This window comes from Ipomoea nil, unplaced genomic scaffold (genome assembly GCF_001879475.1).
Source record: "Ipomoea nil cultivar Tokyo-kokei standard unplaced genomic scaffold, Asagao_1.1 scaffold2159, whole genome shotgun sequence".
In the NCBI taxonomy this organism is placed as follows: domain Eukaryota; kingdom Viridiplantae; phylum Streptophyta; class Magnoliopsida; order Solanales; family Convolvulaceae; genus Ipomoea; species Ipomoea nil.
The window spans coordinates 669705-693980 of NW_017618587.1; the positions used below are offsets into that span (position 1 = coordinate 669705).

Consider the following 24276-nt stretch of genomic DNA (forward strand, 5'->3'; position numbering starts at 1 on the left):
GGGAGTGGTGAGTTATATGGTGTGTTTTTTTGAGTCTGTGGTGTATTTTGTGATGTTTTATTACATTTCATTGGGGTGTGTTTTTATTACACTGTTGGTGCATATTGTTAACACTGTTGGTGTATTCTGAAATTTGACCGCACCGCCGCACCGTAAGACCCCGCCGCATATGAGCGCCCTTATATATATATATATATATATATATATATATATATATATATATATATATATATATATATATATATATATATATATCTAAAAACATAATAAGTGTGAATGAAAGTTATACCCCTAATTTATGTCTGTTTTTTCCGTTAAGTTTTTTTGTACATTATGCTATAAAGGTTGTACATTAAAATATTTTGGACAAACATATCCCTACCGTTATAACTTCCGTTATCTTTTCCACTATTGTTACCATGCACATGCATCCACCATATATTTTCTTATTTTCTTCATTAATAATAATATATACACATTAAATATTTGAGTTATATGTTAATTATTACATAAATATAAATATCAAATTTATAAAAATGATTTACATTATTATTATTATTATTATTATTTAGAATAATTTAAATATCTAAAATCTAAATAAATTTAAAAATTTAATATAATGTATTAATATTGGGCACCTATTTTTTGCGCATCGCGCATAAAAAATACTAGTATATATATATATATATATATATATATAAACAACCCCAAAATTAATATATTATTTAAATTTTTTGTTAATATTTTAAAATTCAAGATTTTAGTTAAGATTCTTTTTTTTTATTTCCTCTTTCACTATTTTCTCTTTCTTAAGTACACCTGTAAAAATTATTTAAAAATTCACCACTATTAAGAATTAAGAATGCCTTAAAATAACTTAAACCAAATATAGTAATATAAGTTTTGAAATGTCACATTTTCTTGGTTATGTTGTGTAACTTGAACCAAAGAGTGACTATTAAACACAGCAAAAGACGCGAGAAACGACGGCGTGGCGAAGGCTAGCTTCAGATAATAACCCAGAAGAGTCGAGCGAGTGTGACGGCGAAGTAATACAGTAGGCAAAGAAAAATCTAGTGGTTTCTACTTGGGTTCTAGACTTCTCTTCTCAGCTCAACAAAATGGGACCTCTCTTCTCTTCTCTCCCACCTCAAAGCGCATACACTTCCAGATTCTCTGCACAAAATACATCAAACACTTACACCAAAAGCCATCTATACTTTTTCGTTGTTCACAGGTACGTGATCTATCTATATTGATATATTCAGTATCGGATCGACAATTACGTTTATTTTTATTTATATTTTTGCAATGAAATCATGCATAGTGCTCGGGATTGCGCATTTGTTTATTGGCTAGGTTAAAATTTCAAAGCTTATACTGTTTTATGTTAGTGAATAATGTTATTTGTATTATGAATGCTTCTGCGGTTCTCTGTTTAGCAGCTCCTTTGATTGTGTAGTTTAGTTCCTGTCTCTGTGCTGTTGTTCTCAAAGAAATCACTGGATATGATGCTAGCGTGCGAGAAATTCAGTAGCATCCTGATCAATTTTGTGTATTCTGTTGTTGCAGTGATATTTTATTAAATCTAGTGTGATGAATCCGGAGAAATTCACTCACAAGACTAATGAAGCCCTTGTCGGGGCTCATGAGCTGGCCATGAACGCAGGGCATGCTCAAATTATACCCTTGCATGTGGCTGTGTTCTTGCTTTCCGACCATAATGGTGTTTTTTGGCAAGCGATTGTGAATGCCAGTGGTGGTGAGGAAGGGGCGAAATCGGTTGAGAGGGTATTCAATCAGGCGTTGAAGAAGTTGCCCTCTCAGACTCCGCCTCCTGACGAAGTCCCGGCTGGTACTTCACTGATCAAGGCAATCCGGCGGGCGCAGGGATTGCAGAAGTCCCGGAAGGACACGCATTTGGCTGTTGATCAGTTGATTTTGGGACTGTTGGAGGATTCCCAAATTGGGGACCTTTTGAAAGAAGCTGGGGTTAGTGCAACTAGAGTGAAATCTGAGGTTGAGAAGCTTCGAGGAAAGGAGGGGAGAAAGGTTGAGAGTGCTTCAGGGGATACTACATTCCAAGCACTTAAGACTTATGGCCGTGATCTTGTGGAGCAGGCGGGAAAGCTTGATCCTGTGATTGGTAGGGATGAGGAGATCCGAAGGGTTGTTCGGATTCTCTCAAGAAGGACAAAGAATAATCCAGTTCTTATTGGAGAGCCCGGGGTTGGGAAAACAGCAGTTGTTGAAGGCTTAGCACAACGGATTGTTAGAGGTGATGTTCCAAGTAATCTTGCTGATGTTAGACTTATAGCATTGGATATGGGAGCATTGGTGGCTGGAGCGAAGTATAGAGGTGAGTTTGAAGAGAGGCTGAAGGCTGTTCTAAAAGAAGTTGAGGAAGCAGCAGGGAAAGTGATTCTCTTCATTGATGAAATACATTTGGTTTTGGGGGCTGGACGGACAGAGGGGTCTATGGATGCTGCCAACCTCTTCAAGCCAATGCTAGCTAGGGGCCAGTTGAGGTGCATTGGAGCCACAACACTAGAGGAGTACAGAAAATATGTGGAGAAGGATGCTGCATTCGAAAGGCGTTTCCAACAGGTTTATGTTGCTGAGCCTAGTGTAGCTGACACAATCAGTATCCTACGAGGGTTGAAGGAGAGGTATGAAGGACATCATGGTGTAAAGATTCAGGACAGAGCCCTTGTGATTGCAGCCCAACTCTCTGCTCGATACATCACAGGTACAGATTCTTGCATCTCTAACTTGGATAAAATCTCTGTGGTCACTAAACTAGAAACTAGGAAAACTACATTGTTGACCATGGTCTTACCCCTATATTAGCTTTGTCTTATAGTTCATGTAGATGTGCATCAAATGACTAATCTGTGCACTACAATACAAAAATTGAAGTTTTCAGATGCATTATGTTTTTCTAGTATTGATATGTTTTGCTCACTTCGTTACTGACTAGATGCCCTTAAATTTTGAAATCAGGACGACATTTGCCAGATAAGGCTATTGACTTAGTAGATGAGGCTTGTGCCAATGTGAGAGTCCAGCTTGATAGTCAACCTGAAGAGATTGATAATCTGGAGAGGAAAAGGATTCAGTTGGAGGTAGAACTTCATGCACTTGAAAAGGAGAAAGACAAGGCTAGTAAAGCTCGACTTGTTGAAGTAAGGATAATCTTCAAACATTGTTCTTTTATTGGATTATATTTTGTATACATATGCTAATGCCGTAATTAATTACTAACTTTTAGGTGAGGAAGGAACTTGATGACTTGAGGGACAAGCTCCAACCTCTATTGATGAAATACACCAAGGAAAAGGAACGAATCGATGAGCTCCGACGGCTCAAACAGAAGAGGGATGAGCTTATGATTGCTTTACAAGAAGCTGAGAGGAGATATGATCTTGCTAGAGCTGCAGATTTGAGATATGGGGCAATTGAAGAGGTGGAAGCCGCATTAGCAAAGCTTGAGAATAGATCCGAGGAGGATAAAGAGGGCACAATGTTAACTGAGGCTGTTGGACCAGATCAAATTGCAGAAGTAGTGAGCCGCTGGACAGGTATACCTGTCACAAGGCTTGGTCAGAATGAGAAAGAGAGATTGATCGGCCTTGCTGAGCGGTTGCACCAACGAGTGGTGGGACAAGATCATGCAGTTAGTGCTGTTGCGGAGGCGGTGTTGAGGTCTAGAGCAGGATTAGGAAGGCCACAACAACCCACTGGTTCATTCCTTTTCTTGGGGCCCACTGGTGTTGGAAAAACTGAGCTCGCAAAAGCTCTTGCAGAGCAGTTGTTTGATGATGACAAATTGATGATTAGGATTGACATGTCTGAGTACATGGAGCAACATTCAATCGCCCGACTAATTGGAGCTCCACCAGGGTAAGTTGAGCCAGATCTTTGACATTTACAGTTGATATATTGCAGGTAGTTAGTTATGATGCTTACACTGATATACTATTTTCAGTTATGTTGGACACGAGGAAGGTGGTCAGCTTACAGAAGCTGTAAGGAGGCGACCTTACAGTGTTGTACTTTTCGACGAAGTAGAGAAAGCTCATCCAACCGTGTTCAATACCTTACTTCAAGTTCTGGATGACGGAAGGTTGACTGATGGACAAGGTCGTACAGTTGATTTTACTAATACTGTTATCATAATGACTTCGAATCTTGGAGCTGAGTACCTCTTACGAGGGCTCATGGGCAAATGCAGCATGGAGAGTGCTCGTGAAAAGGTGATGCAGGAGGTAAGTTGTAATAACCTTTGAGGTGGAAATTGCTTTTACTTAGATTGAAGCAACGCCAGTCACCAATTATGATCACATATTACAATTTTGACAGGTGAGGAAACACTTCAAACCCGAGTTGTTGAATCGCCTCGATGAGATTGTAGTGTTTGATCCTTTATCTCATGAGCAATTGAGGAAAGTATGCCGCCTTCAACTAAAAGACGTGGCAGCTCGTCTAGCCGAGAGAGGTATTGCATTGGGCGTAAGCGAGGCAGCTTTGGATGTTATACTGGCACAGAGCTATGACCCAGTAAGTGAATGAACTTCACTTTATTCTACTATGTATATGGTTATATATGTATATATCATCCATTGCTTAACAAACCCACCCTGTTTTCCTTACTCTTCAAGGTTTATGGCGCAAGACCGATTAGGAGATGGTTGGAGAAGAAGGTAGTGACAGAGCTGTCAAAGATGCTTGTGAAGGGGGAGATAGATGAAAACTCCACAGTATATATCGATGTCGGGGCTGAGGCTGACGGGGAGCTTACATATCGGGTGGAATATGGAGGGCTTGTGAATGCTGCCACCGGACAGAAAGCCGATATCCTTATTGACATCCCCAGTGGCCCTAGGAGTGATGCATCCCAAGCTGTTAAAAAGTTGAAAATTGAAGAAATTGACGACGATGTTGATATGGAGGATTGAAGAAGAAACACAATGCCAGATATTAACATGCTAATGTGTATGGAAAAGAATGTTTCTTAAGGTTGTTTGTCTTCCTTCTTGATGAGAGTGTGTTGGTTTCTGTATAAATATATAAATAATAAAATGCCATGTCTATAATTCCTTGAGGATTTTTCTTTTAATACCCCGAGGGAAACAAAATTAGATTAGATTGTAGTTAGACTTGTCCAATGTATCTAATTATGTATGTATGTATGTATTTCTAGCCTCGAGACATTAGCAGCCGAAAGCAGACCGACAAAAGTAGGTCCCATATCCTCTCTCTCAGTTGTTGTACAAATTAAAGATAGTTGTGCACCATATTTCTTCTTGGATTTGATGAATAATTGGTATGAGAATACCATACGTTGCATATAACTCAGCTGAACCACATATTAGACTTTTCCTTATTGCGTATAAGGAGTTCCTTTTGTTTATAGCGCACAAGAAGTCCTTCATTTTGAGAAGTTGCTCTCATATTATTGGTGAGACTCGATCCCTAATTATTTTTTTTTTTAAATTTTACCGTTATGACTAATTGAGCTGTTCATGCGGGTTACATTTGGATATTTTGAGAGGGGAATAGGCTGCAACTTCGATCTCATTAGAAGAAGATGAAAAATGAAAAAGTAAAACTATACGACTAAATTTTTTTTGGAATTAGTTAGTGCGTGTTGTGTCAATATTCAACGGTAAGACAAGAACATAAATAAGTGCCAAAGAAGGTATATATACTATTACTTTCTTTTTGTGACCAAACGATTTAACTTAATTTGTGTTAGATGTGAAAAGTTTAACAAGATTGTATAGTAAAGTTTAAAGTATAGAAACATGCAAATGAAGACATTTGAGCATCAAACACCTACACACTTGACTGGTTGAGCCAAGTTTCATGGCTCCATAGTCCTATTATGTACTGTTGATGCAGTGGCATCTCTCACATTTGAAGTTTGAACCAAAGTCCCCTAATACATCTCTCTCTCTTATGGTTATGGATAGCAAAAAAGTAAGAAAGAAAATTACTAAAAGTAAAAGTGATAAATCACAAACCGACACCAGAGACCAGCCTGGTCCACTTCCAACTCACCACCTATATCATCATGTACTAGCAGAGCAGCCTGTTACCATCCTCCACCATTACACAACACATACATACACCTTTGCCCTTTGTATTTTCTGCCTGAAAGATCCATCACTTCCCAAACACACCCCCCTCTCTTTCTCACTCCCCACTACTATACATCTTCTGCTTAGCAGCCTTTTTATCACCATTTCTGAGCACCCATTCTAAACACTTCCTAAACAGCCCACACAGCCACCTTGTGTTGTCCTCTCAGCTCACTACTGTCATGGCTTCCTTGGTGTTTGCACTGCTCCTTCTGGCCATGGCTGGTCATTCAAGTAAGATCTCTGCTTCTTTTTTTGCCTTATTTTTGTGTATCAGTTTAAAGCTAAGATCTTTCTTGAAAACCCATGGTATGTATGTGTTCTTTTAGTATATATATGGGGAGACAGAGTTGAATCTCTCCCTGCATCCTTTCTGCATTTGCCTCAGTAACCATTCCTCTATGTGACAAACTATATACTGATGTTCCCACTTGAAAAAGTTCCAGTCTTGATACTTATTTCATTTGTTTTTGCTTTTGAGAAACTGAAAATGCTACCAAGAATGAGGCACCAGTAAATGTGCATATTTCTTGAACCCTTTTTTCTTTCATGGCAGGTGGAAGTGCAACATGGTGTGTTTGCAAGGAAGGAATGGGGGATTCAGCATTGCAGAAGACACTGGACTATGCCTGTGGAGCAGGGGCAGACTGCAACCCCATTAAACCAAATGGGCAATGCTACAACCCCAACACAGTGAGAGCTCACTGCAACTATGCAGTCAACAGCTATTTCCAGAAAAGGGGCCAAGCTGCTGGGGCATGTGACTTTGCCAGCACTGCCACTGTGGCCACCTCTGACCCTAGTGAGCTCCCAACACAAAACCCTAACTTTCTTGCTCTTAATATTTCCATGGATGTTAAACACTTTTGGTATTAATTTGCTGGTTTTTGGTGTCATTTATAGGTGTGACTGGCTGTGTTTATCCTTCTAGTGCAAGGTATGACACTATGACTGCTTAACTGAGTGATATATTCTGCACTATATACACTAATATAACTTATTATTCTTAAGTTGGGTATATGGTGATTTTGTAATATTACAGTAAAGTTTTCATCTTTTTTTTTGGGTGACGAGCGAAATTACAATCACAACCTGAGAGTGTGTATTAGGTAAACTAGTCTAGGTTGTTCATAGCTGATCAGTTCAAACCAATAAGGCCAATAGATCGTATTGAAAGTAGAATTTGTAATCTTGTGGTTAATTTGACGGGCGTTATTACAGTAAAGTTTTTTGTGGTGTCTTATCTGGGGTCCTTCTGGCAGAAGTTTATTGGCCATTTTATGACAGTCAAATTATGGCCAAGTTGAATAACAAAAAAATGGTGTTGAATGTTTATGCAAATAAGTCTTTTTGGTGGGGACCATTCTTCTGCCTTTGTTAGGAATCTGATTTTCTTTTAAAATTATGTCTACTTCTCTTATGGATTTTTTATTTTTATATGTATATATCACCATTATATGTATAAAAACTTGAATCAGCTACTCAAACTCGTCTTATTAGGATTTAAGAGCTCAGATATCTGGTATTACTTGATCTGTTATCATCCATATACTTTTGATAATTCAGTTTTCAATTTTCAAATGAAAGTGGGATTCTTTCACACATCCCAAGGAGCAATTGTAGGCCCTTTCAAGTAATCAATTAGCCACTCCTAGTAGTTAAAAAATACACTTATTTGAACAACATTAGTATATTTACTACTATTTAGGATAGGTTTCCTATGATGTCTAAAGCTGTGTTTGCTTTAGTAGGAGCCTTCTAGTAATGGGTGGGGCCCCCTTCTTTCCCTTTCTACTTTAGTGGGACAAACATCTCCCAAATCAGAATAAAGTTTAATTAGCAGATTAAACAATGAAGCTTTTACCTTTGGCATAACACCATGCAAGTAAAATCTATCCATTCTCCCACCAATCTTCCCTGCTTTTGATCTAATCTAAATATGGCTTCTTTTTGTCTCTCATTTCATAGATCATAATTGCATAATGATGATGATGTCTTTGACTATAAAAAGTTTAAATTTTTATCATCAATTCTCCATACTTGTTCAAAAAATGGTGCAATTATCATAGGTAATTTAGAGTTGAACTTCCTAGATTGGAGTTAGGCTTCTCAAGTTGAACTGGGATTGGTGTTAGAGTTTGATTCGTTTTGTGCAGAAGTGTACAGTCAGGTGTGGGTCTTAATGCTGACCATGTACGCTTTACCTTCTCATGAACCTAAGGAATAGGGTTATCTGGTTTAGGATATAGTCCGATAAAACTCAAAAATCTACGCAAAAAAAAAATAAAAAAAATAGTGCAATTATTGGATTGAGAGCATCCAAAGCTCCTTTTGCTCAAAGGGCAAGATAAGGATTAAGGAAAGTGAAAGTAAGGGTATTGAAAAGACAATGGTGCCCCTCATTTACCCTAGAGACATGGACAATCCTTGGCCTTTGTAAAGGTTGGTGGGGGTATAAAGGCAAGTGGACAGTGTGAAGTAGGACTGTCTGTCCTATCCACACTGAAGCTGCAAAAGCAGTATTTGGTGGTGCAAATATTTATACATATAGTATGAGTGGTGGCTGTTGTAAACATGATTTCTTGAAGGCTGTGCACACATGTTGGTATCCAATAGCTGTTAGATTTCAGTCCAAACCATATCCAAGGCCTTGTGGGAAATCAACTGTAGCTTTAGGTTGTCAGTTCTATAATAAAGTTTGTCAACTGAAATGTGTCACCTAGGGTTCACCTCACATCCTCATAATGTATAGTACCTCCCACATCCGCTAGTGAATCAACGACTACTTAAGTGAAAGAACCATTATAGAGGGTGAAACTCCAACACTATAGTTATCAAGATTCAATCTTTCGTTTTTGGGTGCAATTAGTCACTCGGGAACCAAATGAGCTCAACTCACGGGTAAATGAAGGGCATTTAGCTCACGGGATATAAGATAACACTAGATAATAATATTAACTTTTTAGTTAATATTGTAAAAATATAGTATGTCATTAATTATTTATTGGTATGATATATGAGGCTAATTTGTGATAATCTTGACTGGTTGATTTGCACAATAGTGGTGGTGGTGGTGGTGGCGGCGGCAGCAGCACAACAACAACCAGTCCCACTACTAACACCGGACTGCCATCCACCGGCTCCCCGATCGTCACAACTCCCAACGGCGGTTCTCTTGGCGGCAGTGGCGTCGGAATCAACAACGGCTTAGGTCCATCGGGTAACGGCATGAACGACATGAGCCACGGTGGGATTTCTCAACAAGGGACCCTCCCCTTCATCACCCTCATATCCTATGCTGTAGCATCATGCTATTGGTGGCTCCAATAATAACTATATTATGGTAATCATTTTAATTTCTCACATTTTCACATTACGTATCTTATCTTAAAAAATAATATAATTGAATTTTCTGATTGTTTCAGAATTATATTGCTGATGGGAATGAATGATGAATGGATGTGATGAGCGGCTACTACTATCTATCACTATCAGGTGTGCAAGGAGTATCATATCTTTGGACAGCCCTGCTTCTTCTTCTTTTTAATTTTTATTTTAATTTGTATATTAGTACTTTGGAGCTGAGAACGTTAATCATATATTAGTAATGTTGTCGGATGTATCTTTTGTGTTCTGTAACTCTTTAAATACTACTAGGAGGATAAAAATGATGTCTGTATGTTCTACTAAACTTCCTTCCTTCATCATTTATTTTCTCCTCCCCAAATCTTAGCTCTAATTTCCAAATTTACGGTGCAATTAAAGTCATAAAAAAAAACTATCCGACAACATTCCCGACATGGAATATTCCCATTCCAAGTATGTTGAATATTCTACCAGAGCACCCCACGTGCCATGTGAGGATGCATAATCCACGAATAAACAAACATTAGGGAGTACGTAAGATTATATTTGTATATTTACTCAAAATCATACAATCTTGGGGCATTCCTCAGCATCGAATTAACGAGAATCTCACGGGAAGTAACATATGGTGGTGAAGTCTTCAGTGTAGAATGGGATGTTCTGTTCTATGATACCTCTTGAAATGTTGAATCTTTTTTGTCTATTGATACACTTTTGATTTCTGGGAGTTTATTGTTGTCCAGTCTTTCGTTGAACTGTTCTCTCAGAAACTCTACGGCCATGAAGGTGAGAGCAGATGCTGGGAAGTACCATGCAATTCTGGGAATGCTGCCTCTGAACATCCCTCTTAAACCTTCAGTTGCCCATATCTTGTGAACCGCGTCTGACCAACCACTATACCTGGAAGCGTACAGAATTTGAAAAGAGAAGACGTTAAATGGAGTTCATTACAGTTGTTGGTGTTATATCATCGTCTATTTCAATGGAAAAAATGTATTTATAAAGACAAACAAGAGGATTTTTTAGACAGAATTTCATATTTGCCAAACACTGCATAGTTCCTAACTCAAGATGTTGATGTCAGATTGTCATGCCAACGAGCTGTCTACTTAGTCTTTCCAGATACAGAAAGGGTAATGTTGAATTGTTAATGATCGTGAAACTATGCCAAAAATCAAGGGTCTTTTGATCTCTAAAATTAGACAAAGCAGCTATTATGTCATTACATACTAGTGGTGAACATATGGTTACATCTATCCACTTCTAGTCAAATTGCAGTATGAAATTCTGGGGAAGACCGTTTGTGAAAGTGGATGTGCGGTGATAGAAGGAATAAAAATAAACAGCAGGATGATTGAAGGAATACCTCACTATTTTCCCCTGCACTTGTAATCTTGTTTTAATAACATCCAAGGGTGTGGTGAGATATGCAGTCAAACCTGTAACGTGCAAGTGAAATCAGAATGAACATCAGTTGCATGGTTCTATATAATTCAAATGCAATAAACGAGTAGCATTTGGTCACAACACCATGAAATGCTTACCCCCAGCCAGTCCTCCCAACAAGAGCCCTTCAAGAGAGCTATTTAATTGCAAATTTGAGTTGGGAAACCATTTCTGTCTTCCATATTCTGTCATATTTTTGAAGGCCTCATAGAAAGTAACCTGTAAGATGAAAATTAGAAGCTCTGAGTAAAATCATTCACTAAACCCAAGAACTTTAATATAAGTGTGATTGTCAATGTCTGCTTCTTGGATAAATCATCTGGCCTATCAACAAACTGAGGTTTGACCCAGGCCAGTTTTGGGCTGAAATCCCAAACTCGCATGCCAGACACATCTACTTACAGCCCAAGGGGTTGTTAATTCCAAATCCTCCTCCAAGAACCAAACCACCCCTTTAGGTTCCAAGCAATGTTTACCAGTTTATCTCATTATCTAAACCACCCTAAGAATCCTCTTTATGGTGCTTCTCTCATGATCTAAATGCATCACTATATCCTTACTCTTCACCAAACTCATTAGCCATAACTTCTTTCCTCCCTATGAACCACAAAACTACACTGGATGGGGCATTAAATGCAGTCTCCACTCTTCAGGTATGTCTAACATCAGGCCTCACATAAGATTCACACAAAGTTTGCTACAAGACTAAAATTGTCCAAAAGCAGCCAAGCAAAAAAAAAAAAAAGGATTATCCTTGAACATTCAGAGCAATGACATTGTACCATTAAACCAGCAAATGGCAAATCCCTAGCAAGTGTAGACCAGTATCTGCAAAAATAATCACAAATAACTTTACAATCAGAGCTAGAGATCATACCAATTAGACTTAACTAGTTCTTTTTTCTTTTCTTTCCTTTTTAAATTAACATGTTGAATTATGCATCCAGATAAATTTTAAAGAAAAAAAAAATCAAAATGTACCCTGCATATAAACCCTTTGGCCCCTGCTCCTTCCAAATAGAGCAGCCAGCTTGAAACATTCCTGAATAGTAACCATAGTTCATGCCCTGTTTCATGTGGGAGCCATCCTTTGATATAACAGAAGTCCAATACTTCCTAGTGCCTTGGACCTGCATGCGTTGTTTTATCACTTCACATGGGACATATACAAATGAACCTAATGCATCACCTAAAAAAGAAAAAAGAGAAAATAATTTATTTTTGAGTCCAAAGGTGTGGCAACACTCCAATAAACACAGATGACTAATCCAACTCAAAGTGAAAGGAAAATGCAAAGGTAGAAGCAAGGTTACCTATAGCTCCAGCAATGAAATGTGCCCAGTGGCCACTAAGATTTGGATGGGAATGTTCAATCCACTTTTTTGTGGACTCTATGACCCCAAAATATGTAGCTCCAGTAGCAAGAGATCCCGTAATTCCCGGTGTTACTCCTCTATAAAATCCTGCCATAGAAATCAATTATGTCAGAACCAACTTCTGATGATGAATACAGAACTCCAGATTAATATTTAGCCCAATTGGAAAAAAAAAAAAAAATCAAGAGGAAATGGTGTACCAGCTAAACTATCTTTAGCCCAAACAGTTCGGATCATCTGTAATACACTTTTCTGGTTCTGGAAATAATCAAATTACAGTTGCAGTCATCTATATATTTTGTAATTTGTAACAACTCGATCACAGAGAATCAATGAGGAATGATTATTTATCATTGTTTGATATTGCTACCTGAGACCCACTGAGAATGGCTTGGCTTTGAATGCGAGTTTTAATGGTATCCATCGGGTGCATCATTCCTTCCCCAAAAGCTCCGGCAATTGCACCCCATACGAACTCCCTCCAAACTGCAGATGAAAATGAAAATGAGAATGCACAGAACAAACAACAATATATTCAGACACTTCCACCTCAAAATAGCTCATCTCATCCGCCAGGAGCAAACATCTAATCGTTGCCAGTGGAGTCGTATTAAGCATTTATTAGAGATTATATGTATAAACTCACTAATATATTATCATGGTGCTTACCGAAAAACTGGTTGCGGGTTGAGTTGTTAGGATGAGCTGTTAGAGCTTTTGATGAATGTTTAGAAGTTGGACTTGAGGACGCCATTGATGAACTGTGCAGCCGGGGGAAAGCGTTAGGGTTTTCGAGAGGTTTTTGGTGACTTTGAAGAAGACGAGGTGCTTGCTTGCGGGAAGGGGTAAATCTCAATTCCAATATTGCCCAAAATGGTTCCCTCCAAAAGACTTACCGAGCAGTTAAACAAAAATTCAACCGCGTCTTTGACAATATGCAAGTAATTATTGACTGAGTGGGTTATTTTTTTATTTCTTTTTTTGAATATTGACTGAGTAGGTAAAATCATTAATTTGAACTTGAGTTAATTCCAGCAATGGTCTTCCGACTATGTTGATTTTTCACAATTGATCCCTGACTTTTAATTTGGACAATTTAGACACTTGACTTTTGAAATCTTTCCAATGTTGGTCCTTCCGTCAATTGAAGGTTAAGTGAATGTTAGTTTGAGGGGTAAAGTAGTCAATTTACATGTTTGAGTATAATTCACCGTCTATTTCCTTGTAATCATTCTCTACCAGAAAATTATAGGAGGACAACGCCGACAGATCCACCAGCGAGAGAGGAGATTCAACTTGGCCCAACCTGGAATCAGAGAAAAAAATATCTACAGAGATGGAGTGAATGGCAAGATTTTTTTTGTTACGTCTTCCTCTGCTTTCGTTTCATATATTGGATCTGAGTGTGGAGTGTTGAGGAAAGCATGCAATCGTTGTTCTTAATTTGGATTATGGATTCTCTCTCGTCGGTATCGCCACCGTTCGTTCTCCCTCTCGGGAAGCCTCTCCGACACCATCATCGCTGGCGGCGAATATCTGTGTCCTCCAAGGTTAAGCTCGCTCGTCAATTACGCCTATCTTTTTCCTCCGGTATTCCGCGCAGCTCGTTCGGGCATACTAGTGATAGCCTCGATCGGAGTAGAACACCGGAAGTGTATTGTAAATTAGGCGGCGGAGAAAGCGGAGACGGCGGAGAAGAAGGTCGGCGGCGAGACGAGGAGGTGGAGAGTGCGCTTCGAATGGACGGTACTATTCCGGGGACTCTCAACGAGTTCGTAAAGTAAGTGTCATCACACGCCTACGACATGTGGAGGCATCTTCAACAGAGTTTTGATAGCAGCAGCTATGATGATATATTCTGCAGTTTCCTTTCTTCTTTCAATTTCGTCTTCATAAACTGATTTATTGTGCTCAAATTCCCCAGCTTTGCTATAGACTTGTGCCTCCATTGCTCACTGTGAAATTGTTCTAAATGAAATCCTGCAAAACATTCCTATACTGCTTCTTCTCTACCTAAAGATTTTTTTTTTTCTAAAAGGCTAGATCTTATTGCATTGATCTCGTTTTCCATAAATTGTTCCGCAGTTGTGGATGGTGGAGGCAATTTGAGAGGGTTTTTTTGCAGCAAATCGTGAGGGATCGGAGAAGGTGCCGGTGTACTGTGTCAGTAGGTTTGGGCAATTGAAGAGATGAACGAAGAGGAAAAATGAACCCAAGCAATAATAATGACGATTTTAACCCAAAACTTAACACCTAACTAACGGTAAGATGACGGAAGGACCAACATTGGAAAGATTTCGAAAGTCAAGTGTCTAAATTGTCCAAATTAAAAGTCGAGGATCAATTGTGAAAAATCAACATAGTTGGAGGACCAATGGCGGAATTAACTCTTTGAACTTTTCTCAACATTTCTATAGTCAATTTTATACTCCGTAATACATAACCATGGTAAAATAGTTAACTTATAGATAAATTTTAATTTATTTAATCACAGTTAATTATTTGACTTAGTTGATGTTTAGTTAATTAGTTTTTTGTATTTCAAAATGTTAAAATTTAAAAAGCTCTTCAAAGAACTTTTTCAATTAGTTTTTTAGCAAATAAATTATACCAAACAACTATCAGCTTCTAATTTACTAAACACATTTTTACAATCAGCTAATATTATCAACTAGTTATACCATATAATTAACTCAATCAGCTAACAGCTAACAGCTATTTACTAAACAGAGTTATAGTGTTTTTATTAGACCGATTGAACGCTTGGTTAATATCAGACTTTGCTCTGTCCTATGATGGACTCCGATCTATTTAGATTGTGGCAAACACCTTGAGTAAGACTACTTAAAAATTGAAACCCTTATTATTGACTTTAAACCGACATCACTTGGTGTACGGATGATCAATAATATTTTAACACGTGGATCTTACATTGTTGTTTTTGAGATAGCTGATTACATGCGCGACACGTGATACACATGTCGGATGCATGTCATGTGCCTCATTCGAACCCCTATAAATACCGCATTAATTTAAAGTTATAAAATGAGAATTTGTTAACATCATCACCTACTACACTATAGCTCGAGATTCTCTGACCTTACATCATTACTCGAGCTTAGGGCTTTAATTAACCAACAAGCACACTGGATTAGGATCTTACTATGACCTGGCCATGTTACCCACATGTATTTGCACATAGAAGTGTATTTATCACATATGTTATTGTCATTTTTTTCTATCTAAATGAGGGGATCACCCACTATACCAAACTCGCAAAATCATCCCACCCAATGAACTTTAAAAAGGTCGTTAATGAACACCTTAAGCACCTCACCCACCTATTGATTCAACTTCTCCATTCCCCGTCCTAAGTCAATGCATGTTTTGCTAACAGATCCGCCACGAGGTTCTACTCCCAAACTTTTGACTCATAATTTAATACTTTTCTTACAAAAAGTAACAATACATCCATCGAACCACACATTATTACTTATCTAAAAACATTGGATATGTTAGTACACTTTTATTGTAGTGCTCATACTAATGTGTATTGATTTAGTTTCATAATAAACCTCGTTCAACTTCTTACCATGCATCATGATATTCATATATATATATATATATATATATATATATATATAGAGAGAGAGAGAGAGAGAGAGGACTGGATAATATATGTGTTATACTATATTTGCATGCATGAGAACACATTTTATATTTTGCAACAATATCATGTAATTTTTTGTTATTAAAACAATATCATGTAATGTGCGCAAGTAACCAGGCCCGGATTTTGGACTGTGCAAGCTGGGCTACCGCACAGGGCCCCAAATTTTAGAGGGGTCCTAAATTTTAGAAGCTCAATATTTTATTTTTACGTAGTTAGTTTGGAAATAAAAATTAAAATTTTTTAATTAAACTTAAAAGGCTTTATAAAAAAATGAGTAAATACTCAAAATGGTCCCTCGACTATAGCTAAATTCACAAATTGATCCTCAACTTTCAATTTCACCCAATTAAGTCATTAAGTTTGCAATTTTGACACGATTTGGTCCTCCATCTAATTGACCGTTTGTTGACCGTGATCGACGATCTCTAGAAGAACCTTCAGCTCTCGTCGGAGCACGTGGAGGCCTCCAGGATGACGTTGCACCGGTTCGGAAACACGTCGTCTTCTTCGCTTTGGTACGAATTCAACTACATTGAATCCAAAGGGGGGATGAAGAAGGTGACCGGGTTTGGTAGATTGCTTTCGATAGTGGATTCAAATGTAACAGTGCGGTCTAGAAATGCAACCGGAACCTTAAAAAACCGACGATGGACCATGAAATTACATATATATCCTCAAAAATCACAGTCAACAAACGGTCAAATAGACAGAGGACCAAATTGTGTTAAAATTACAAAGTTAAGGACTTAATTGGGTGAAATTGAAAGTTGAGGACCAAATTGTGAATTTAGCTATAGTCGATGGACCATTTTGGGTATTTACTCTAAAAAAAAAATGGTAGGAACATGTATTTATTATATTTTAACTTTGAGGTCTAGTGAACCTTGTGCACACTATTATTATTATTCCATAATATGTCTATTTTTACTTGTGCGTTGCACGAAAAAGATTTGTTATAATCTTTAAATTATAACAACGAATATTATATAGTGCAATTGATGAAATGGGTTGTATCGATTATGTTTCTTTATGTTATCATTGCTTGAATTCAAGCAAATAATTGCCCAATTATCCGTGCAGTGTACGTGCAATGTGCGTGCGATGCACGAATAATTTTTTTGTGTTATATATTTTGATAATAAAATTATGATATTAGTTTTAAAGATTTTAATTTTGGTAGGGCCTTATTTATTTACTCGAACAGGGCCACAAAAATCTAAAAACCGGCCCTGCAGAAGAGGAATTCACACGCTATAACATTTTCCTTTCAACAATAACAACTCCTATTGTAAAGGGAAAGGGAATTATCAAAAGCCATCAGAAGCATTATGTATATGTACACAGCCAGGATTCAGTTGCGCCATCAATTTGCATAATAAGTGCAGTTCCGGCTAGTAAACAGTTTAATAATATAAATTTATTCAACTGTAAAGGAGGGAAGAGGAGGAGGAGGAGGAGAGAGACTAAAAGAAACGTAAAACTGTTATTTTTGCCCACAAATGACGAAATTTTCTCAAGCCTAAGGCCCCTACACCTTGGCTCGATAGGAGTAAAACTGTTATTCTAAAGAGGAAAATGTCCAATCCAAGATTCCTTTTTGTGAACTTGCCAAAAATTTTCAACCGCGAAAAATACTCTTCATACGTCCTTGTAATGAGCCTCCCATTCCTGCACCAACTACTTCTGCCAAATTTTTTGCCTGCAAAAGTTGCAACTCTTTTCAACATCCAACTTTCAAAGAGAAAAATCCTCTAAACAACGCTCTAGGTAACCATGTAATAGGATTTGTTTGAGACCCCAAAAAAAAAAAAAAAAAGTGACCAAAGCCTAGATACTCACCTCATTAGCAGTCTTCTTTAGGGGGCAAGGCCCCCTTTATATACCATGTCCATCCGTCCCTGGTTTCATGGTTTCCATCTCTCTTCCGTTTCTCTGTCCCTGGTTTCTATCTCTCTTCCGTTTCTCCGTCCCTGGTTTCCATCTCTCTTCCGTTTCTCCGTCCATGGTTTCCATCTCTCTTCCGTTTCTCCGTCCCTGAGACCAGGTGCGCGGTCTAGTGAACCTTGTGCACACTATTATATAGTGCAATTGATGAAATGAGTTGTATCAATTATGTTTATTTATGTTATCCTTGCTTGAATTCGAGCAAATAATTGCCAAATTATCCGTGCAGTGTGCGTGTAATGCGCGTGCGATGCACATATAATTTTTTTTTGTGTTATATATTTTGATAATAAAATTATGGTATTAGTTTTAAAGATTTTAATTTTGGTAAGACCTTATTTATTTATTGGCCACAAAAATCTAAAAACCGGCCCTGCAAGTAACTCTTGCATTATTGAATTCACTCTTAATGACACTCACAACTATTGAATCAAATCACTCATGCATGAATGAATCACTTGTCAACATATAAATATGTAACCTTTTATACATTAATAGGTATTTACAATTTACAAATACCTAAAATATTAAAATTGTTATTAAAAATAAATATTATAGAGTATAAGTTAATCAAATAATCATATTGTTAAACAAACTAATGTAAAAAATCATATTATTAAACAAATTAATGTAAAATTTGATTTGAATGATGAGAAACTGGCAATTATTATTAGTAGAGAGGGTGACTATTTATGTGCAATAGTTCATAAACTAATTCGACTGGTACAAAAATTTGTATTTTATCCCCTAGAGTCCTAGACCACCCCAGGAGCACAAAAACTATACTTAAAAAATGAATGTTGGCACCGAAATTGGCGAAATATTGAAAAGTACTCCGTTGATTTATTATCGGAGAATGCATAATAAAATGCATTGAATTGAATTGGGCAGTTAATCACATACTGATACCATCTAACAAATCCTGCCTGAGCGAACCGTACAGAGAGAGATTCGAAACTATCAAATCCAATCAGAATGGCCATGGCTGCTCTGAGGCGTCAAGTCGCCACTCCCGTAATGCATCCAAATAATCTCAATGTTCTACGTCCATCATTTTCTCCTTCCGAGTACGATTTCTTATTCCCTGATTTTTTATTTTTTATTTTTTATTTTTTTGGATTTTGTTTTGTTTCTGTTTGACGTGATGAGGTCTTTAGTATTTGTGGTTTTTGATTTTGATGGCTGTTTTTCTATGTTGAAACACTGTTTAATTTTTGAAAGTTTTGGGAGCTATTTTGTGCTTGATAATAAATTATAATCACACATGTGATCTGGATTATATTAGTGTATATATACACTGTGGACATGGATCTGTCTAAAGTGATGGTCTTCTGGGTGCATATGATCGAACTCGTTGTGTGCATGAAACTGGTGCTGTTTAAGTTAGTAGATTGAGGTGAGAGCTGATTTATCTGGTTTTCTATGTGCAGGGAGATAGGATCATCAGGAGTTCGCTATATTTCAACTCAAGTTGGTCTGTTTGATCTTTAATTTTCTTTTGCTTCATTTGTCAACTGTTATGCTTAATTGTTTGACAGTATTTCTGTATGCATTTTCTGGAAGAACTATTTATATTGGTGAATGGATTGGTGCAGTGAGAAACCGCATGAAGAGTGTTAGAAACATTCAAAAAATTACTAAGGCCATGAAGATGGTTGCAGCTTCCAAGCTCCGAGCAATTCAAACTAGAGCTGAAAATTCACGTGGTCTCTGGCAGCCGTTCACTGCTCTCCTTGGTGACACTCCAAGTAAGTCTAAATCTTCAGTATCTCTGCAATTTGAACCCTTATTTAAGGCAGGATTTATAAATTGGTTTTATCTGCACTCTCTCGTCACATTGGTATAGAGTTTTATGTCCTTTCATTCTATTCCCTCCAATTCATTCTATTCCATAGAAAGGAAATTTTGTAGTCATGTTCATTGATTAGTCTATGTTATAGGAAAAAAAAAAATTTAAAGAATCAATTGAATAAGTATTGTTTTTCCTTTAGATGCATTTGTCTAGAACTCCTGGGGAAGATGAATTTGTGTCAAGGAAACGTAGGGTCCTGAGAATGGGTTTGTGAAGAAATAGTCCATTGCATTCTTTTACCTTTCTGTAAAGCTGCTGCAGTGACAAGGCATGATGATCTTGTTGGGTTATACTGATTCTCATTTTGCCTTTTGAGCTCTTATTATGGTGCTTAAGCGTTCTATTGGATATGTGCATATTTGTTAAATGTTTGGCCAACTTCTGTTTTCCTCTGTCGTTGCCTTGATTTTTTTCTGGTATCCTATTAGGTGTCGATGTGAAGAAGAATGTCATTGTGACTATTTCTTCAGACAAAGGTCTTTGTGGTGGAATTAATTCTACAGCTGTCAAGACAAGCAGGAATATTCACAAGTTGAATTCTGGTAACTGCAAAATTACTCTTATGCTTTTCATTGTTGAATATACAAATTATGTTTATGTTTATCCAAAATATTATACAATTTCAAGGTCCTGAAAAGGAGAACAAGTATGTTATTCTTGGAGAAAAGGCAAAGGCTCAGCTGGTTCGAGATTCAAAGAACGACATTGAATTGATCATGACTGAGTTGCAGAAGAATCCACTCAACTATACACAGGTTTTCCTTTTTACAAAACGGTCACATGTGAAATTCATCAAAGAAGTCTGCTATCCACAGTTCATTTTCCTATTTATTGCTACACAACCACACCTTCCTGCTTACCGTTTGACTTGCTCTTAGATCTAATTTTGATAATGTACTGATAAAAACAGCTTCAAAACCTAGTCATGGTCTTTGTTTCACCAGAAGAAAGGGGTGGCCTGAAAATTGTCACTTTGAACCTTCACCAGTTGACAGATAGTGAAAACTTATTTGGAAAATAATATACTACTTGTTAACTGAAGAAAGAGAATATTGAAAGCCTTCAACCATTTTGGAAGCAACTTCAGACTGTGTGAGATTTAATTTTGTCTTTCCCTACACCTATTATATTTCTTTTATGCCTTTACAGGTGTCTGTGCTCGCGGATGACATCTTGAAAAATGTTGAATTTGATGCTCTGAGAATTGTTTTCAACAAGTTTCACTCTGTTGTCTCATTTGTGCCAACAATGGCTACTGTATTATCCCCAGAGGTGAATGCATTAGACCAACTCTTCAATAACAAAAATTCTATGCTTCCCAGCACCCTAAATTAGTCTGCATCATGAATGCTTCTGTCCTAGATGTTAATCACTTGTGGTCTAATATTGTAGGTTGTGGAGAAAGAATCTGAATCTGGAGGGAAGCTTGGGGATTTGGATTCTTATGAAATTGAAGGTGCTGAGTCAAAATCAGAAATCCTTCAGAATCTCTCTGAATTCCAATTTTCATGTGTACGTTCTCCTACTCTTATATTTGGACTGGTTGTGAGTGAATGGAAAATGTTGCTACCAAGATATATTCCCAGTTGAATATAGAATACATTATACAAAGTACTAGTTCAAACTTTAGAGCATGAAGTTGTTAGCCAATGACATGGTTTCTTTTCCAGATTATGTTCAATTCTGTACTAGAGAATGCTTGTAGTGAGCAAGGAGCAAGAATGTCTGCCATGGACAGTTCCAGCAGAAATGCTGGTGAAATGCTTGATCGGCTCACACTTACCTACAACAGGTTCTCTCTTTCTCTCTCTCTCTCTGGCAAATAGAATTTACCCATTTATGAGTAGTCCTATAGTAGGGAGTATCCTAACCCTGGTAGCTGGGACTTAAAGATGGAATATAAACCTTATCCTTAAACCAAGTAGATGCATGTTGATACATAGGTTTCTTGCTCTACTAGCCCACATGATGAAACTATGATATCCATTTCATAACCACTTGGACTAGGGGCGTAATCGAGCCAAGTCCTTGTAGTCAAACTCGAGCACGACTCAAGACCAATAGCTTTGGCAAACTTTTGTATTGATATAGTATCTGAGTGTTTGAGCATGCTTTCTTGCTCTTGCTAGGGAAATTGATCAACATTTATTCTTTTTTTTTTTCTTTTTTTTTTTTCTTTTCCCCTCTTTTTGCACAGAACCCGTCAAGCATCCATCACTACTGAACTGACAGAGATCATCTCTGGGGCATCAGCACTGGAGGGCTGATTGCACTTTCTACTGCTGTGAACCTTTGGCTGCTACACTGGTAGTGGTTGTTCAACAGCTTATTCAACAGTTTTGCTGGTTAATAATTTATTGATTTTAACGGTTTAGATCCTTTTCTAGGTGATGCACTTTTTATAAAGACATTTTTCAGTTTCTAATATTTATTATTGAACTTTATATCAAATAGTTCTTCCAGTACTTTTATTATTCATAACAATTCAAGTTGATAGGTGCTAAAAACATTGGTTGGCTTGTCAAAAGAGCAACCAAATTTTAGTTGTTTAGTATACCACATTTTTTTTATGATGATGTTCAACCAACAAACCAGAAAGTAAAGATCACGTGCAAGCAAACTAAATTTATTTAGCACTTGTTTAATGTTACTTTCAATCATTAACTAGTATATTGCCTTTAATATTCGTTCTTGCGTACAAAATTTCATACCTTATTTTTATATATATAATAAAAGCGTCACATGTTTTTTTTTCCCTACAAACATTATGTGTGAATGAGTGAATCCATAATATATTCTTGATTTGTATATGTAACTTTTGTGTTAATAGATTTGTATATCGAATATCAAATGTTGTACATTACATTTTCTTATCTTCATTCGTTTGTAGTTTATGATTAAACATTACATTTTATTAAGAAAATTAAAAGTTTGATTTATGAAAAATATGCAGCCAAGGTGCATTTTGGGTAAAATCCAGTAATTTATTTTATGACCCTAGTCGATAAAATACTACAAAAAGATAAATCATGTTAGGTTGTCATAGCTGACTGACTCAAATCGAGTATATCAATAAACAACTCTCACAAACGAGTCCAACTTAGAATTATATAGAAGCAAATTAAATATGACATTGAAAATCTAATTAATTAACCATATTTATAATTTATTAATCATCTATATTAAATGTATTTCTAAATGATTGACTCACATATTTGATTTATATTTTTTTTTTAAAACCACCGAACTAGACTTTTGTTAAATCAAAAGAGCAATACAATCTGGTATGAAAGAAACCCAACTAATGGGATCAGTAAAAGAACGAGACGCCCTAGCCAACGCATGAGCAGCCTTATTCATTGACCTAGCAATATACCGAATAGACACTACTTCAAAGTGTCGTTTTAACTCTCGACATTCACTAAGAATACAACCTGCAAAAGAAAAATCTTGCAATGAACCGTTTAGTAGGTTACATACCAACTGACAATCCGAATAAATAATCACTCGCTGCATATGTCTCTCCTTAGCCCAGGATCGAGCCTCCTTGACCGCAATAGCTTCTGCGAGATGGACATTATTCAAGCATCGAAGAGGACCACATTTCGCCGCAACATAAGAGCCATTGTTATTCAGGATGACCATTCCAAAACTAGCTTCGCTCGAGTCCTGAAAAACGGCCGCATCAACAAATATACGATGGGCTGGCATAATAAATTGTTTACCAAATAATATAAATATAAATAATATGGTAATCGTTATATTACAAATGCCACCTGTAAGTTCATGTCACCATAATAATATAAATATAAATAATATGGTAATCGTTAATTTAGGGTATTTACCAAATTGTTTTTTTTTTTCTTCCAAATATAGAGGTTTTACACATAAATTGGATGGGTTAAAATAATATTTTAAAATTATTTTTATTAATCAATATTTTTCTTTTTCTTTAACAAGTGTAATATAATTACGGTTTTAATATTAGACACAAATCTTCACGCGTGTTTAAAATGCACATTATTATTAGTAATAGTCCATATTTTGAAGAGTTGGCATCTTATAAATTTCTTTAAAATGTTTTTACTTGTGCAAAATTAACAATTATAATCCACCTTTTAATAGTTGGAAAAGAAAAAAACATAAATACACTTTTTTTTTTTTTTTTTTTTTTTTAAATCAACGGGAGGTCAAAACTCAAGCAACTCTCAATAATACTCCTTGACCATACGATATCCAATCAATCATTTTTAACCTCTCTTAATATTTCCATTAAGGTTTTCGTAATTAATATACCTATTTGATTAAATTAAAAAAATAAATAAAATGTGTCATATCATTCACTCGTATCATCAAAGTATTTATATTAGTTCATACGATTAAACTCAATGATTTAGATAATATTTGAAAGAAGAAATCAAAATCTAAAAATTACAGATAACATTTAAAAAAAGATATCAAAGTCTAAAAATTCAC

The 24276-nt window shown here is 36.7% G+C and overlaps 4 protein-coding genes across 7 annotated transcripts; 3 read left to right on the plus strand and 1 right to left on the minus strand.

The window, feature by feature from the left end:
• Positions 1-1077: 1077 nt before the first annotated feature.
• Positions 1078-5205, plus strand: LOC109149629 (chaperone protein ClpB1). The gene is made up of 7 exons (XM_019297504.1): positions 1078-1236; positions 1571-2749; positions 3004-3185; positions 3272-3903; positions 3989-4268; positions 4363-4560; positions 4662-5205. The coding sequence occupies exons 2-7, from the start codon at positions 1597-1599 to the stop codon at positions 4956-4958; spliced, it is 2742 nt and encodes a 913-aa protein (XP_019153049.1). The 5' UTR covers positions 1078-1236; positions 1571-1596; the 3' UTR covers positions 4959-5205.
• Positions 5206-6085: 880 nt separating this feature from the next.
• On the plus strand, positions 6086-9818 carry LOC109149632 (PLASMODESMATA CALLOSE-BINDING PROTEIN 3-like). 4 transcript variants are annotated; one of them, XM_019297508.1, is made up of 5 exons: positions 6086-6377; positions 6700-6945; positions 7047-7080; positions 9206-9486; positions 9569-9818. In XM_019297508.1, the coding sequence occupies exons 1-4, from the start codon at positions 6326-6328 to the stop codon at positions 9471-9473; spliced, it is 600 nt and encodes a 199-aa protein (XP_019153053.1). In that variant the 5' UTR covers positions 6086-6325; the 3' UTR covers positions 9474-9486; positions 9569-9818. The 4 variants fall into 4 exon arrangements, with proteins under 4 accessions (XP_019153053.1, XP_019153054.1, XP_019153056.1 ...); XM_019297509.1 differs by having other exon boundaries at positions 9580-9818; XM_019297511.1 differs by having other exon boundaries at positions 9215-9486.
• Positions 9819-9879: 61 nt separating this feature from the next.
• On the minus strand, positions 9880-13211 carry LOC109149630 (mitochondrial substrate carrier family protein E). Its single transcript, XM_019297505.1, has 9 exons — positions 13001-13211; positions 12702-12817; positions 12532-12589; positions 12269-12418; positions 11937-12144; positions 11738-11783; positions 11054-11174; positions 10876-10948; positions 9880-10409 (listed from the first exon to the last, which is right to left on the minus strand). Exons 1-9 carry the CDS (start codon positions 13083-13085, stop codon positions 10175-10177), a joined length of 1092 nt encoding a protein of 363 aa, XP_019153050.1. The 5' UTR covers positions 13086-13211; the 3' UTR covers positions 9880-10174.
• A 5551-nt stretch (positions 13212-18762) lies between these two features.
• On the plus strand, positions 18763-22462 carry LOC109149631 (ATP synthase subunit gamma, mitochondrial-like). The gene is made up of 9 exons (XM_019297507.1): positions 18763-19015; positions 19379-19422; positions 19544-19696; positions 20229-20342; positions 20428-20555; positions 20950-21072; positions 21193-21312; positions 21471-21592; positions 21998-22462. The coding sequence occupies exons 1-9, from the start codon at positions 18924-18926 to the stop codon at positions 22065-22067; spliced, it is 966 nt and encodes a 321-aa protein (XP_019153052.1). The 5' UTR covers positions 18763-18923; the 3' UTR covers positions 22068-22462.
• Positions 22463-24276: the final 1814 nt, after the last annotated feature.